The 16,479-nt window shown below is 40.1% G+C and overlaps 1 protein-coding gene across 2 annotated transcripts in view; it reads left to right on the forward strand.

The window, feature by feature from the left end:
- Positions 1–16,479, forward strand: part of nme7 (NME/NM23 family member 7) — a 42,268-nt gene that overhangs the window by 13,912 nt on the left and 11,877 nt on the right. For both annotated transcript variants that reach the window (XM_057840848.1, XM_057840847.1), the window contains 3 exons: positions 4,129–4,193; positions 4,824–4,892; positions 7,717–7,818. In XM_057840848.1, coding sequence (XP_057696831.1) covers positions 4,129–4,193; positions 4,824–4,892; positions 7,717–7,818 — 236 coding nt within the window. The remainder of the gene's footprint in view (positions 1–4,128; positions 4,194–4,823; positions 4,893–7,716; positions 7,819–16,479) is intronic.

Consider the following 16,479-nt stretch of genomic DNA (forward strand, 5'->3'; position numbering starts at 1 on the left):
TCGTTCAAACAACCACACAACTGGCTCTAAGTGTCTGATCGCGGGTGGAAAACACACAACAACAACAGAAAAGATGATACACACAGGTGTTGCCTCTATAGAAATATTTTACAAGCATAAACAATAAACGTAGGCTCGCAGCCGTGTTTCTCTCTCTCACTAACTCGCCCACTCACTCAAGGTGCGTAGCTGTCCGTCTTCTTCTGTCGTGTTAGCGGACTTCTTCACGTAAACAAGTGCGACTGCGCCCTCACATGGGCGTGAAAGCGCCACAAACTAAAAGCATGCATTTCAATATACAAAAGCCAATAATACAATTGAACATACATTGCCAAAGGCGGAACGTGAATGTGGCCATAGCTATTAAGTTATTCAGATAACTATTGCATAAAGACCATGCGAACAAGTTTACCAAACCATCAGTCTCACTCCAAAACAGCAAAATAACATGTGAAACGATATCATAATGTGTTAATAATTTCACACATAAGTCGCTCCTGAGTATACAGTGCCCTCCATAATTATTGGCACCCCGGAAAAAGATATGTTTTTTAGCTTCTAATAATTTTTAATTCAAATAATATGGGACCTTAATGGGGAAAAAAAGAGAAAAATCCAACCTTCAATACAAGTGCATTCGTTCAGTGGGGAAAAAATCCCACATAAAGAAAAAAATTATTTGACATCAAATAATGTGTGTCACAATTATTAGCACCCCTGGTGTTAATACTTTGTACGACCCCCTTTTGCCAACAAAATAAGGTCTGGGGACTGAGATGGCCATGCAAGGAGCTTGATTTTGTGTCTGGTGAACCATTTCTGTGTAGATTTGGGCATATGTTTTGGGTCATTGTCTTGCTGAAAGATCCAGTGACGACCCATCTTCAGCTTTTGGGCAGAGGGCAACAGATTTTGATTTAAAATGTCCTGGTATTTCAAAGCATTCATGATGCCATGCACCCTAACAAGGTTCCCAGGGCCTTTGGAAGCGAAACGGCCCCACAGCATCACTGACTCACCCCCATACTTCACAATGGGTATGAGGTGCTTTTCAGCATGCGCATCTTTCGTGGCACGCCAGACCCACTTAGAGTGTTTGTTGCCAAAAAGCTCAATCTTGGTCTCATCTGACCAAAGCACACGGTCCCAGTTGAAGTCTGGGACCGTGTGTATTTTTGTGTGAGATGTTGTGGGGCTGTTTCGCTTCCAAAGGCCCTGGGAACCTTGTTAGGCCAAATCTACACAGAAATGGTTCACCAGGCACAAAATCAAGCTCCTCCCATGGCCATCTCAGTCCTCAGACCTTATTTTGTTGGCAAAAGGGGGTTGTACAAAGTATTAACACCAGGGGTGCTAATAATTGTGACACACATTATTTGATGTCAAATAATTTTTTCTTTATGTGGGATTTTTTCCCCACTGAATGAATGCACTTGTATTGAAGGTTGGATTTTTCTCTTTTTTTCCATTAAGGTCCCATATTATTTGAATTAAAAGAAAAATTAGAAGCTAAAAAACACAACTTTTTCAGGGGTGCCAATAATTATGGAGGGCACTTTAAGTCGCACCCCCAGCCAAACTATGAAAAAAACTGTGACTTACAGTCCAAAAAATACGGTAGTATCAGCACCAATACTGCACTCAAATGGCATCCTCTGTATCGGTGAGTACTAAGAAGTAACGTGCCAGTCCTGTGCAATATGTTCTTCTTGAGAGCTAGTTTCCAACTACTGGTCGCCCTACCCAAGATGGCTGCCAGCGATGCACGCTGCTGTAAAAAAAGGAGCGCCTGCCATGATAGGCGTCCATTCGTGTGGTAATCAATTATCATTCTGCTGTGAATTTAAATGAGTTTTATCACTTGTAGACGTCAAATCCATTTGAAGTGGTAAGGACGTCTAGCACCGTCAATGGCAAGCAGTTTCTGACCAAGCCATGATAGCAATTACTTTACACTAAAGTGAGTACGCAGTGATTGGCAGATACTGAACAGTCAGGTGTCTGAATCAGTATCGGGGGCCCAAAAATGTTATCGGTACAAGACTAGTTAATACCGTATTGGCCTGAATATAAGACGGCCCTGATTATAAGACGACCCCCTCTTTTTCATGACTCAAGTTTGAAAAAAGACGTTTTGAACACCAAATTAATTTTTATACAGAAAATAATTACAGTACATCTGAAACAAATAATTATAACTAGGGCTGCAGCTATCGATTATTTTAGTAGTCGATTAATCATTGAAGTAGTTAGTTCGAATAATCGAGTAATCGGATAAGGAACATAAAATATAAAAATACCGCAGTCAAAAAAAAATAAATGAATGAGGATCTATGTACAACAAAAGAACAATTGCTAAAGTCCGCTAGCTTAAATGCTATAATACGTTTTTTTTTTTTTAAAACAATGCTCTTAACAAATGATCCAGACACATATTCCCACAAAAAAAAAAAAAAACAGCCAAATACTGTATACCTATGAACTAAATCACGAATGCCTTAGCTTAGCTTAGCTTAACTTAGCTTATGTTGGTCTTAACAGGGAGCAGCTGGATTCAGCCACGTGAAATGACCAGACCAGAGGGCAGTGTATCCACCTAAATCAATAAAACTAAATGCACACACTTTCAAAACAAACCATTACAATGCCACTTTAACTAAACGAATACTCGAAGCAGCAAAATTTAATTCGAATCTTTTATTTCTAATCGAATACTCGAGTTAATCGATTAATCGTTGCAGCATTAATGATAACAATATATTTGTGAGAAAAAGCATGTTATTTTGCCTCATTCAAATCTTAATATCTGAACATTTAAATATATAAACTAAAGTGCAATCACATTCGTAAATGAATGGCTTCTGGTTTTTGAAATGTAAATAACCCAATCTATTGTGATAAAACAACAAAATTGCAATAACTGCAATAACAATCAAAGTGAAGTCTAACTAACTGTAGTCTTGAAACAAATCTGAATAAGGAAAAACATTGCAATTAAATAATGCAAACTTGTTAAACTTGAGAGTAGCTGAGATCTGTCATGACAAAACATTGCTTCAAGGATATCTGGCGCCATCTAGCGTCGTGAATGGGTATAACGTCTAGACCGCGGATATAAGACGACCCCGTCTTTTTCAGTCTTATTTCAATGCAAAAAACACCGTCTTATATTCAGGCAAATACGGTATGTCAAATTTCCAAATATCGGCCCGATATATCGGGCTGCCGATATATTGGTCTATCTTTAGTCTTGTTGGTTTTGGTCTTTTTCTAGTCTTGGTCTTGACTGCTACAAGTCCTGATCTTAACGTGGTTTCTGTGATTTCTGGTTTCTCGCAAGTCTTTCTTCGGTGTTTGTCGTGGTCTTGAGCAGGCTAGTTATTTGGTTTTGGCTCAAATTAGCAGCTTTATTAAAGCACTGGGAGCTTAGTTAATAAGGACAATCATCTCAGTGATCTGGTTGCAGTAATCAGTACATTGAGTCGACTTACACGACTGATGGGAGACACAGCAGACTCAGATGATTTGATTAGTTTGGTTCACTGACTCCAGGTAGCAGACTCTCTCTGACAACCCATTTTAGATTAGCAGCGTCCGTATTATATCTTATTAGATTGCACAGGTCTACCTAATAAAGTCTCCTTTGGTAGCAGCGCCATGAGCAAGACAAACACAGTACTAATAGTAAGATTAGAATGTAGAACAATAAACGATCTGTAGTCTTGATCCAAACGAGTCCGCAGCGTCACGGCGGCAGACTTGGCTGTTGGCCGTCCCGCTCGAGCAAACGCGCCGTGCAGACATGACTGGAATAGAAGAAGCTTCTGTTGCCAGGCACCCACAAGTAGTCGCGGGTCGCCTAGCAACAGGAGCAGCTGTTTTTTTTCTCAGAGTGAGGACGACGCACGTACCAAACACACAGACTGGGCAAGATTGGCAAATGTCGTATCATCATCCCGTTTGACCTTCGCTGTCATTCACTCGCAATCCTTGCGGTTTTCCAATTGGTACCACGCCCCCACGAGAACATCTCACTATTAACCATTAAGAAGAAGCATGTTGCTACTGTCTGGGGCATCTCACCGGATAAGAATAGAATACATTTTTAAAATGTTGATTTTTTGCCAGGCCTGGCCGGTAAGATCGTCAACTCCATCATAGCGGCTGGGTTCCACATATCGGCTATGCGAATGGTAAACACACTCAAACACACTGTGGTCCTGTCACATTACAGACTGAAGTATTGCACCACAACTAGCAGGGACCAGCGCCAAGGCCTTAGAAGCCTAATTTGGATCAGCAGCAGAATGGAACTGATCCAAACTTAATTTGTCCACAGTTAGAGACTTTCTCTTCTGCCTACTCGGTCTAGTACCGGTACTGATTTTTCTGCTACTCCTACGACTGTTAAGGGTGTAGTGCTGCAACAATTAATCGATAAACTCGAGTAATCAATTAGAATAAAAAATTTGAATTAAATTTTGCTGCTTGGAGTATACCTTTAATTAAAGTGGTGTTGTAATGGTTTATTTTGAAAGTGTTTGCATTTAGTTTTATTCATTTGGGTGGATACACTGCCCTCTTTTCTGCCTCATTTCACATGGGTGAATCCAGCTGCTCCCTGTTCAGACCAACATAAGCTTTTGTTTGAGTTCGTTTTTTTATGCATTCGTAATTTCGTTTATCGGTATATTTAGCTTCACTAATCTCACAATCTTCACTAATTGATGAGTTCACTGCTCTTTAACGTTGAATGAATTAATGACTGACTCCTGAAACCTGCAAAGAGCACTTGCCCACGTATTCTAATACTTTCCACACAGTTCAACGTGGACCGAGCCAACGCCGAAGAGTTCTACGAAGTCTATAAAGGCGTCGTGGCAGAATACGCAGTGAGTACGACTTAAGCCTGAGTTATGCTCCCGCGTTGCGGTGACGGCGCAGCGACTACGGCGTCATTCGACATTCGATGGTTCTCCGGCCAGGTGACTCGTTGCTCTGTAATTCACCGCCAAGCCACTAGAGGAGTGTGGCGTTATGTTTGTACGGTTTTGGGGCATGCTTGTTAACTTCCTCTTGTCTAGTTTAACGGACAAAAATTAACAATGCACGATGGAACGCTTGAATGTGGATCTTCAGCTCATCAACATTGAATAAATGTTGATCATACCAATGTTGAGGCGCAGGTGACGTAGAAGACTGTTTCGAGGCAGTCTGTCCAACTTTTGATGCAGAATAGAGAGTTTTAGCCTCGGGTGAAAACCAACTAGCTGTGGCGGCTAGCTTCAAACTGGCGTCGAGCACGGCGTCCAACGTTTTGCCCGAGGTCTGCAAAGCCCTCCAGCCCGATTTGTTTGCCGTGTTCTACAACCAGCCAGTTGGAAGCCATAGCAGATTTCTGGCGTCTATGGAACTTCCCAAACTACGTTGGAAGCCTTGATGTTAACGTTATCATAAAAGCACCGAGGCACTCTCAATCAGTGATGATGTATCGTGTGTGACCTGTCTGTTGTTGGAAATGAAACATAGAAACAACTCTTTTGACACCAAACCTGTGCTTTGTTCTTCATATACTTGAAGTGTGACACGTAAATAAGTCACAGACTCACAGCAAACAAATAATGAAGTGCACCAACCAAAAATACGACATAAAGTGATAAAAAGCTGGCAGTTTTTGGCTGACTGGGTCACCGCTTCGTGTGGCCACTCGATTCAGAACACACACGTCTCGTAAGGGTGTAACAGTACATGTATTTGTATTGAACCGTTTCGGTACGTGGTGCTCGGTTCGGAACGAGGCGTACCGAACGAGTTTCTGATGTAATGTAACCCCTACTTTTCGAGGCTGTGAGTCGATCGGGTTACAGTTTCTTTGTGTAGATTTACTCCGTCTTCTCTACTATAATGAGGACCAACACGGTAGGACAGTATAACCCAGAAACGTCAACGGCGCGACAACGTGGCCGCTGCGAGAACGCAGTGAAACACGGGCGTTAAAGTCAATTAGCCAATGCACACCAGTCGCAGTCGCATGTTAGACGCGTCCCAGGAGCGGCTCAACACGACGCACGCGAAAAGAACGGCAGAGTTTATTATTATTATCGACCCTCCTGCGTCAATACTGCTACCGATAGCTAGGATTGGGCAGACCGGAAGTCGCTCGTGTAAAAATACGGTGGATCCGGTCGATTTTCAAACTAATATGCAATCGTAACCCACTTTTTGAGTCCATCAAATCTCTTGAGTGTTAGATCGAGGCACAGTTGACTTGTCTTTGTTGATTTACTGCCGTCTTCTCTGCTATAATAATAACCAACACGGCCCCGTGTTCAATACAAAACCCTCCTACCACAACAAAACAAGTAGCAACTAATATTCACATATTCACATAAATATACAATTCAAATGAATACTACATCACATTTATAAAATATAAACACATAATAAAATAAATAATAGCCCATTTAAATGAAATAAATTGAAATAAGCTAAAACACCTGTAATTAAATAATAAGAATAATACACAGATCCTGCTTACACAATTAATTTTATTAATTTCTGTGTGGTGCTTTAACTTGAACAAATCCACCAATAAAGCTTTTGAAAAACATTCATAAGATTAAAAAAAAAGATTCATTGAGTCATTTCATTTGTAAAATACATGTTAAAATCTTTGTCATTGGGATTGCTTTTCTCTTTCGCACAGGACTTCTTTTCTTCTTTCTTTCAGAAAGAAAGCTGACCAATACGTGGGGTCTGAAAGGCAAATTGTTGTTGGATTATCTTTAAAGGGTATGACAACACCTGGGGAAATGCTAATATTCCATCATTTATCCATAAACGCATGCCTTTTGGATTCATATCATGCCACTACGTGTAATTACACACACTGCAACACCAAGAAAATGATAGAAAATGTCAAGCTAAAAGGAGGTGGCTGCGCGTGTATGGTGGCTGCTTTCATCAGCAATTTCTTAGCAAAACCTAATTTCATTTGTCCATAGTTCGAATAGCTTTCAGGTGTAAAATGTGCACCACACAAAACCGTGCCGGAGGCTGGGTCTGCAAAATTAGCCCTCTTAGCATGGACGAACTTTACTCTTAGTGTTTTAATACCCTTTAAATACTTTACTTTTTGATCAGAATTCTATCTTTGTATAGGCTAATGTTAATATTGTTGAAAGGTGTGTAATAAACAAGTAGCACATTTATATTTTGCATTTTGTTTTCTTACTGTACCGAAAATGAACTGAACCGTGACCTCAAAACCAAGGTACGTACCGAACCGAGATTTTTATGTACCGTTACCCCCCTAATTTCCCGGTGGTTCTTCCATTTTTTATTCAATTGCTGACCTTTCCGTTTGGCAATCTTAATAATGTCTTGACGAGACTTGCTCTTCGATGATACTCCCGTCGGCTTGGTCCATTTTTACTTGTACAATGGCGGGGATTTCTATCTGAACCGGAAACAACAGTCTGAGCTGACCAATCACAGTCCATTTCTGTCACGTCATATGCGTCGACATAACGCTAGGGTTTGAAAATTCAATAGGACCGCGTCAGGCTAGGGCGCAGAGTCGTAAATCGGGTCTTCCTTGACGGCGGAAGCATAACTCGGCCTTTAGATAGGCTTGTTTACCATAAATGTGTAAATGACTCACACTTCTAAAAGTACTCTTAACAAAAGTGTCCAAATTTTCATGACTCCGGGTAGGACATGGTGACTGAGCTGTCTCTGGGACCCTGCTTGGTTCTGGAGCTCCATGGCGCCGATGTCGCCAAGAACTTCCGTGACTTCTGCGGGCCTGCTGATCCGGTGAGTCCTGAACGGTCTACCGAGTTCAAATTGGAACGGATGACTATTGGCGTCAATTTGCTGTTGAGAAAACATAGCATGTCGACTATTTATAGTTGTCTCTCCTGATGCGTGTCGGGTCGCATTCCTTTGCATGATGCGTATACATTTGTGATTAAGGGAACTCTTGACACTACCACGGAATTTACATGTGTACTACTCACTATTGCCATGTGACTTCCTGGCAAATGATGACAAATACATACACACACACAATGCGTCATGACCGAGTAGTCGCGCCAGATCGATAAAGGGGAGGCGTGTGTTTTATTATTAGCGTCGACTACTGTGCAGTCATGTGTGCTGGATCTATTAGTCAATATTCTTCCATTGTGAGCGTCAGCGCACACGTTGACCTCTGCCTGAGGTCGGCGGATTATTCTGATTGGCTGACAGCGGATTGGAGGATGAAAAATGGACGCGCGCCACTATCGAGCTCCAGTGACCTGACTGGAAATCATCAAGTCAATTTGTTAACCTTATTTGCTCGCGCTCTGCAAGGTGAAAACAAGCAACTAAAATAAAATTATTTTCTTTATTTGTTTTCTTTTCCTGTCATTCCTATTTCTATTAGGTAATTAAGATTAAGATAGTAATTTATTTACAACAAGGAGATGCAAAAATGTGTCATATTTTCTTGATTTATTTAATTTATTGAGTTTGAATTTGTATTTATTTCATTAAGACTAACTTGTTCAATCAATATTCACATTCATTTAATGTATTTTTATTTAATTTTATTAAAAATGATATAACCTTTTCCAATATTGTTATTTAATTTTCAAATGATATTAGGTCTAAAAAATGTATCATATTTTCTTCATTAATTTGATGTGTTTCTTTCAGTTTTTGTCTATTAGATTCAGATTAATTAAAAAACACACATTTTGGATGTGATTTTTTTTTTTTTTAAACCATATTAATATTTAGTCAATATTAATGTTGGTTTAGATTAATATTATTTATGTTATTTCATCATGAAAAAAATAATTGACATTTTCCAACATTGTAATTTCATTTTCTGCATGTTTAGACACAAAAATGCATCATATTTTAGTGTAATTTATTTCATTTTTAGTTTGTTTTTATTTTGTTCAGATTAATTTGAAGCAACACTGTGTAACTTTGCAGTTTTGGTCGATTTTAGCGACACCGGTGGACAAAAGCAGTAATGTTTTGCCTTAAGGAAGACTGCGTTTCTCATGTGGACCAGCGCACACTAGAGCCAGGCGCTATACCGAAAATTTACCGCTACCAAAATTCTTCACGATGACCAACATAATTTTGACCATGTCGGTAAATTCCGTAATTTAATATAACAAGAATTAATAGTGTTTTCATCCCACTTTGACTCTGTGTTGTTCGGCTATGTTCATTCCCCTTTAAGAAAGCGGTCAGTGTGCTTACGTATGAAGTCACGTGGTTATCAGGAACTCAAACAAACAGAAGTCTGGTAGGCTAACGCTTGCGGCTATTGTTACAAGCAAACGTGATGGAGTCTGGCTAAAGGGAGCTTAGCCAAACTTTCACCCGACATTAAGTAGACTCTTGGCGGCCGCCAAACGGGCTTTCACCCGCTTTCCTCCCTGGTTCTCACGATTTCAGGAGAAGGTGCTTTCTAATGGTAGCCAGGCCACAGGCTAACGCTAACGGCTAACGCGATAAAATGAACGTGATGGAGTCGGATAGCGACTCTAACCTTGTCGAAACGGCTGAACTTAATGAGTGGATTGGGCACGGATTGCATCTAGCAATTAGTATGTCGCGTTATTTTGTATCTGTGTGTGTGATTTCTTTGATATCTTTTGTGAGTGTAAAGGATTCAGCATAAATTATAATGCGACAGTGAAGCCTATAGTATGACCGTTTAATGGTGACAGCTATTTTTCTGTATGTGCTTGCTTCATTCTGTGTCATTACTGCCATGATAAAATCTTAAATGTTTCATTGGCAAAGGAGCAATATAGCTTTAATGTGTGTGTATGTTTCTGTGAATGTATTAAAAATGCTCTGAGGGAAAAAAACCTAAACCTTGCCGTAAACACTTGTCTTGAGTAATTATGTCACAGCAGCCATTAACAATAAGTTGTCTATTTTAAGTGTTTTGTTCAAACTGTAAGTCATTTGTGTTACAAAAACATGTTTGCACAGTCGTCGTATTGATTTTTATAATGTTGTACATTGTCATACAAGCTGTTATAAATGTTCATACTTGAATTCTTAGGTTTACAAGAAATTTTTATTTACTTAATGTTTAGACTGCATGTGCAATTGTTTAAATATGTTAAATTGAAATCTGGTTAATAAATCAACGAGAAAGTTGATTTTTATTTTGCGCATTGATTCAGATTTTCAAATTATATAACAGTCCGCTTGGGCAAATTTATCGTCATTTATCGTTATCGAGGTAAATCTGCTCAATTTACCGTGATACGTACTTTAGGCCATATCGCCCAGCCCTAGCGCACACCCGCACTGTGTCGTAAAATCATCAATTTATCAAAAATCAATTTCCCGGTCGCCTGCATATGGAATAAACGACATTTCTGTTTACAACGGCTGTATAAAAGATGAATGGTAATAAGGTAATGAATCCAGTTGTGGCTAAACAATAGCATATGACCGTTAGCAACCGAGTGGCTTCATGTGGCTAACCGCCCTACCCCACCCAAACTCGTCAGCGTTGACGGTTGCAAGGTGTGGGGCGTCACACCAGCGGCTGAGCTGAAAGCCCGGCCAATGTTTATTCTTGAGTATCCTGGTTGCCTCCCTTTTCTTCCCTGCTCGGACAAAACTTTTTGTCTCTTTTGTTGCTCTGCCATCTTTGCAGAATTCGCGCGTCTTTATAATGAATGGGGGAAGTGACGTATGCCGTAAAGCAGTCAGCACATTTGTAGTTTTTTTGTGTGGCAGGGTTCCTGCCACCCTCCGCAAAGTTAATTAGTGCTAGTGAAAGCATTACAGACCCCCTCAAGATATACAGTGCCTTGCAAAAGTATTCGGCCCCCTTGAATCTTGCAACCTTTCGCCACATTTCAGGCTTCAAACATAAAGATATCAAATTTAATTTTTTTATCAATAATCAACAAGTGGGACACAATCGTGAAGTGGAACAACATTTATTGGATAATTTAAACTTTTAACAAATAAAAAACTGAAAAGTGGGGCGTGCAATATTATTCGGCCCCTTTACTTTCAGTGCAGCAAACTCACTCCAGAAGTTCAGTGAGGATCTCTGAATGATCCAATGTTGTCCTAAATGACCGATGATGATAAATAGAATCCACCTGTGTGTAATCAAGTCTCCGTATAAATGCACCTGCTCTGTGATAGTCTCAGGGTTCTGTTTAAAGTGCAGAGAGCATTATGAAAACCAAGGAACACACCAGGCAGGTCCGAGATACTGTTGTGGAGAAGTTTAAAGCCGGATTTGGATACAAAAAGATTTCCCAAGCTTTAAACATCTCAAGGAGCACTGTGCAAGCCATCATATTGAAATGGAAGGAGCATCAGACCACTGCAAATCTACCAAGACCCGGCTGTCCTTCCAAACTTTCTTCTCAAACAAGGAGAAAACTGATCAGAGATGCAGCCAAGAGGCCCATGATCACTCTGGATGAACTGCAGAGATCTACAGCTGAGGTGGGAGAGTCTGTCCATAGGACAACAATCAGTCGTACGCTGCACAAATCTGGCCTTTATGGAAGAGTGGCAAGAAGAGAGCCATTTCTCAAAGATATCCATAAAAAGTCTCGTTTAAAGTTTGCCACAAGCCACCTGGGAAACACACCAAACATTTGGAAGAAGGTGCTCTGGTCAGATGAAACCAAAATTGAACTTTTTGGCCACAATGCAAAACGATATGTTTGGCGTAAAAGCAACACAGCTCATCACCCTGAACACACCATCCCCACTGTCAAACATGGTGGTGGCAGCATCATGGTTTGGGCCTGCTTTTCTTCAGCAGGGACAGGGAAGATGGTTAAAATTGACGGGAAGATGGATGCAGCCAAATACAGGAACATTCTGGAAGAAAACCTGTCGGTATCTGCACAAGACCTGAGACTGGGACGGAGATTTATCTTCCAACAGGACAATGATCCAAAACATAAAGCCAAATCTATGATGGAATGGTTCAAAAATAAACGTATCCAGGTGTTAGAATGGCCAAGTCAAAGTTCAGACCTGAATCCAATCGAGAATCTGTGGAAAGAGCTGAAGACTGCTGTTCACAAACACTCTCCATCCAACCTCACTGAGCTCGAGCTGTTTTGCAAGGAAGAATGGGTAAGAATGTCAGTCTCTCGTTGTGTAAAACTGATAGAAACATACCCCAAGCGACTTGCAGCTGTAATTGGAGCAAAAGGTGGCGCTACAAAGTATTAACGCAAGGGGGCCGAATAATATTGCACGCCCCACTTTTCATTTTTTTTATTTGTTAAAAAAGTTTAAATTATCCAATAAATTTTGTTCCACTTCACGATTGTGTCCCACTTGTTGTTGATTCTTGACGAAAAATTAAAATTTCATATCTTTATGTTTGAAGCCTGAAATGTGGCGAAAGGTTGCAAGGTTCAAGGGGGCCGAATACTTTTGCAAGGCACTGTAAAAGACTAGTCGTTAGTCGACATATCATCACAAATGTTATGAAAATATTTTATAAAGGAAAGTTAACTAGTGTTGCTTTAATATTATTAATAAGTCCATGCTTGTCATTATAGTTCTAAGCAATGATGATTTTATTCAATTTTGCAAGTGTGTATTATTTTAAAATGTATTTTCTCCTTTGTTTTCTCTTTGATCGATGAATCATCAATAATTAACCTTAACATGCAGTGCAGGGGGAAAAAACATTATTAGAAACAATCATAACTCCATTTTTCCCCCAATTATTATTCATCATTAATTTATTTATTTATTTAAAAAAAAAAAAAAAAAAAAATATATATATATATATATATATATATATATATATATATATATAAATATACACACACTAGAATAAAAGCCGAAAGCAGCCACAATAAACCGGCTTAACTTTATTGTCGTTTCAAAGACTTCAAAACAGCCTGAGTCACATTCTCGTCGACAACCCGGTCGCCACGGCAACAGCGCCCGGCGTTGCATCCATTAGCTTTCACGTCACGCACCTGCACCCCTTTTAACAACGTGCTCATGAACACACATGTAAGTGTGATTAATTCATCCCCTCCCATTGACGGCAATAGGCGTCCAATCTATGGAGGAAGGCATCTATCGCCGTCAGTGGCAGCCATTGAGTTAAAGTGCCTGTGACAGGAAAAAGCATGTTTATTTCAAAATACACTTGGTTTTTTATGCTCCTGAATGAAATGGACCGCTTGGATATGTGTGGAAGCGTTCGCTATTTTTATTTAGTTTTTTTTTATTCTGCGCCATGAAAATGAGTGACTTCCGGCAACAGTCTCGAGTTGAGAAAGAGGGCGCTGTGACGTGTACGGAGGAAGGAGTCCTCTTCACTATACAGCCGTACTGTTGAATAAGAAGGACTAAGGATTCAGCTGATTTTGCGGATTAATATGTTTATTTTTCGCATCACGCCAGCCAAACGGCTGCAGAAAAATCTTGCTGTACGAGGGAGAAGCGTGTGCGCCTCTTTGGGGTTTCAAAAGGTTCGGTTCGGTTTGTTTACATTCTCCGAAGCCGGGGAAGGGAAATGACATAAGCCAGATTTAGGTGGCATACAGTGGGGCAAATAAATATTTAGTCAACCACTAATTGTGCAGGTTCTCTCACTTGAAAATATTAGAGAGGCCTGTAATTGTCAACATGGTTAAACCTCAACCATGAGAGACAGAATGTGGGAAAAAAAAACAGAAAATCACATCGTTTGATTTTTAAATAATTTATTTGCAAATCTTAGTGGAAAATAAGTATTTGGTCAATACCAAAAGTTCATCTCAGTACTTTGTTATGTACCCTTTGTTGGCAATAACGGAGGCCAAACGTTTTCTGTAACTCTTCTCAAGCTTTTTACACACTGTCGCTGGTATTTTGGCCCATTCCTCCGTGCAGATCTCCTCTAGAGCAGTGATGTTTTGGGGCTGTCGTTGGGCAACACGGACTTTCAACTACCTCCGCAGATTTTCTATGGGGTTGAGACCTGGAGACTGGCTAGGCCACTCCAGGACCTTGAAATGCTTCTTAGGAAGCCACTCCTTTGTTGCCCTGGCTGTGTGTTTGGGATCATTGTCATGCTGAAAGACCCAGCCACGTCTCATCTTCAATGTCCTTGCTGATGGAAGGAGAACTTCACTCAAAATCTCTCGATTCATGGCCCCCCATTCATTCTTTCCTTTACACAGATCAGTCGTCCTGGTCCCTTTGCAGAAAAACAGCCCCAAAGCATGATGTTTCCACCCCCATGCTTCATAGTAGGTATGGTGCAATTCAGTATTCTTTTTCCTCCAAACACGAGAACCTGTGCTTCTACCAAAAAGTTCTATTTTGGTTTCATCTGACCATAACGTATTCTCCCAGTCCTCTTCTGGATCATCCAAATGCTCTCTAGCGAGCCGCAGACGGGCCTGGACGTGTACTTTCTTCAGCAGGGGGACACGTCTGGCAGTGCAGGATTTGAGTCCCTGGCGGCGCATTGTGTTACTGTGGTCCCAGCTCTTTGTAGGTCATTCACTAGGTCCCCCCGTGTGGTTCTGGGATTTTTGCTCCCCGTTCTTGTTACCATTTTGACGCCAAGGGGTGAGGAGGGAGTTGATAGTCCGTGTTGCCCAACGACAGCCCCAAAACATCACTGCTCTTGAGGAGATCTGCATGGAGGAATGGACCAAAATAGCAGCAACAGTGTGTAAAAAGCCTGTGAAGAGATCCAGAAAACGTTATTGCCAACAAAGGGTACAAAACAAAGTATTGAGATCAACTTTTGGTGTAGACCAAGTACTTATTTTTCACCATGATTTGCAAACAAATTATTTAAAAATCAAACAATGTGATTTTGGGGGGGGGGTTTCACATTCTGTCTCTCATGATTGAGGTTTACCCATGTTGACAATTACAGGCCTCTCTAATATTTTCAAGTGGGAGAACTTGCACAATTAGTGGTTGACTAAATATTTATTTGCCCCACTGTAAAATATCGTTCAGGAGGTGCGACAGTAAAGGTGAAGTCGACAGTTTTGACCATTATGGAGTAATATTGCCATGTCGTCTTCAATAAATGCATTTTTATTTTTTCATATTCCATTTAGCACAAGACTGTTATTTGTCATGACCTTGCCATTTATTTAGCTATTGGGGAAAAATACTTGAATAAAAAGAATATCCTGTAAAATATTGGAGTAGAGAGACTGAAACAATGACATTTTGCTGCTCTCTTCGTCGCATTTTCCTCGTTCTGAATAATTCCCCCTCAACGGGCTGACCGGTCCTTCTCAAGCCATTTATTTAGCTATTGGGGAAAAATACTTGGGTAAAAAGAATATCCTGTAAAAATATTGGACTGGAGAGCCTGAAACAATGACATTTTGCGGCTCTATTCGTCGCGTTTTCCCCGTTGTGAATAATTCCCCCTCATTGGGTTGCATACTAAATCTGATGAAATCGTGACTCCGCTGACGTCATCAACCTGTTGGGGACGCTAGAGCCCTATAATGGTAGGCGTGGCTAATAGGCAGATTAAAAGACTAATTTCTCGTCATCTGCGCTTTGCTAATTGTTGTATATAGTCGAATCGTCTCAAAATATGATTCTAATTCACATAATAATCCTATTTAAGACTTTTTTTCTCCTGTCGTACGCACTATAAAGCGTAGTACTATTAAATCTGAAGGACATTTTTTTTGTTTTTTGTCCATTCTGGCTGTCAGTGTTCCATCTTTGTCCAAGTTTTTCTTGACCTCCAACGTTTCAGTCGTCACGACCGCTACTGTAAAAGGACCCATTGTGTGGAAATACAATGTCCTACTGTACGTGTATTAGACATGACAGTGTCTATAGGCGACTCCGGGGAAAAAAATGAAGAGAAAACTGCTAAATGATGAGATTCTTTGATTTTCTTTTCTGGAGGTCAATCTTGAAGCCAAGTTAAACATCAGGGTTTTATTTTATAGAGGGAAAAGTGAAATAACATGAAAAAAAAGTGTGATTTTTGGCCTTTAGTTAAATAATCTTTCTATCTATATGGATGCATTGCAATAAATTACAATACAGTGATCGTTAGAAACTTTTTTTTTTTAAATCAAAAAAATAAATAAATAAATGCAATATTTTATAGAGCTGTCCATATCCAATCACGTAGTCTCTCACTCTCGCTTTTCTTGGTCAGGCAGTGCACCGGAGTTGCTTATTAAAGTTAACCGTGATGGACAGACGTTAAGGTTTGATCTTGCCAGAAACGCTTGGAAGCCGAATCTTCAAAGCGCCGCATGCGTCAATCATCGTTTAACTTGTTTAACAGTTGTTGTGGCAACTCATTTTGTGTAAGTGAGCAGCTTGAGCGGATTTGAGTGGACGCATTTAATGAAGCATTTAATAATTTTTTCTACTTTATTCTTGTTTGAAAATAATTTCGTGGGACTGTAATGTGTTTAAAACTTACCCTAATTATTAAATTTGAAGTGCTTAAAA

The sequence above is a fragment of the Corythoichthys intestinalis genome, chromosome 7 (genome assembly GCF_030265065.1).
Source record: "Corythoichthys intestinalis isolate RoL2023-P3 chromosome 7, ASM3026506v1, whole genome shotgun sequence".
In the NCBI taxonomy this organism is placed as follows: Eukaryota; Metazoa; Chordata; class Actinopteri; order Syngnathiformes; family Syngnathidae; genus Corythoichthys; species Corythoichthys intestinalis.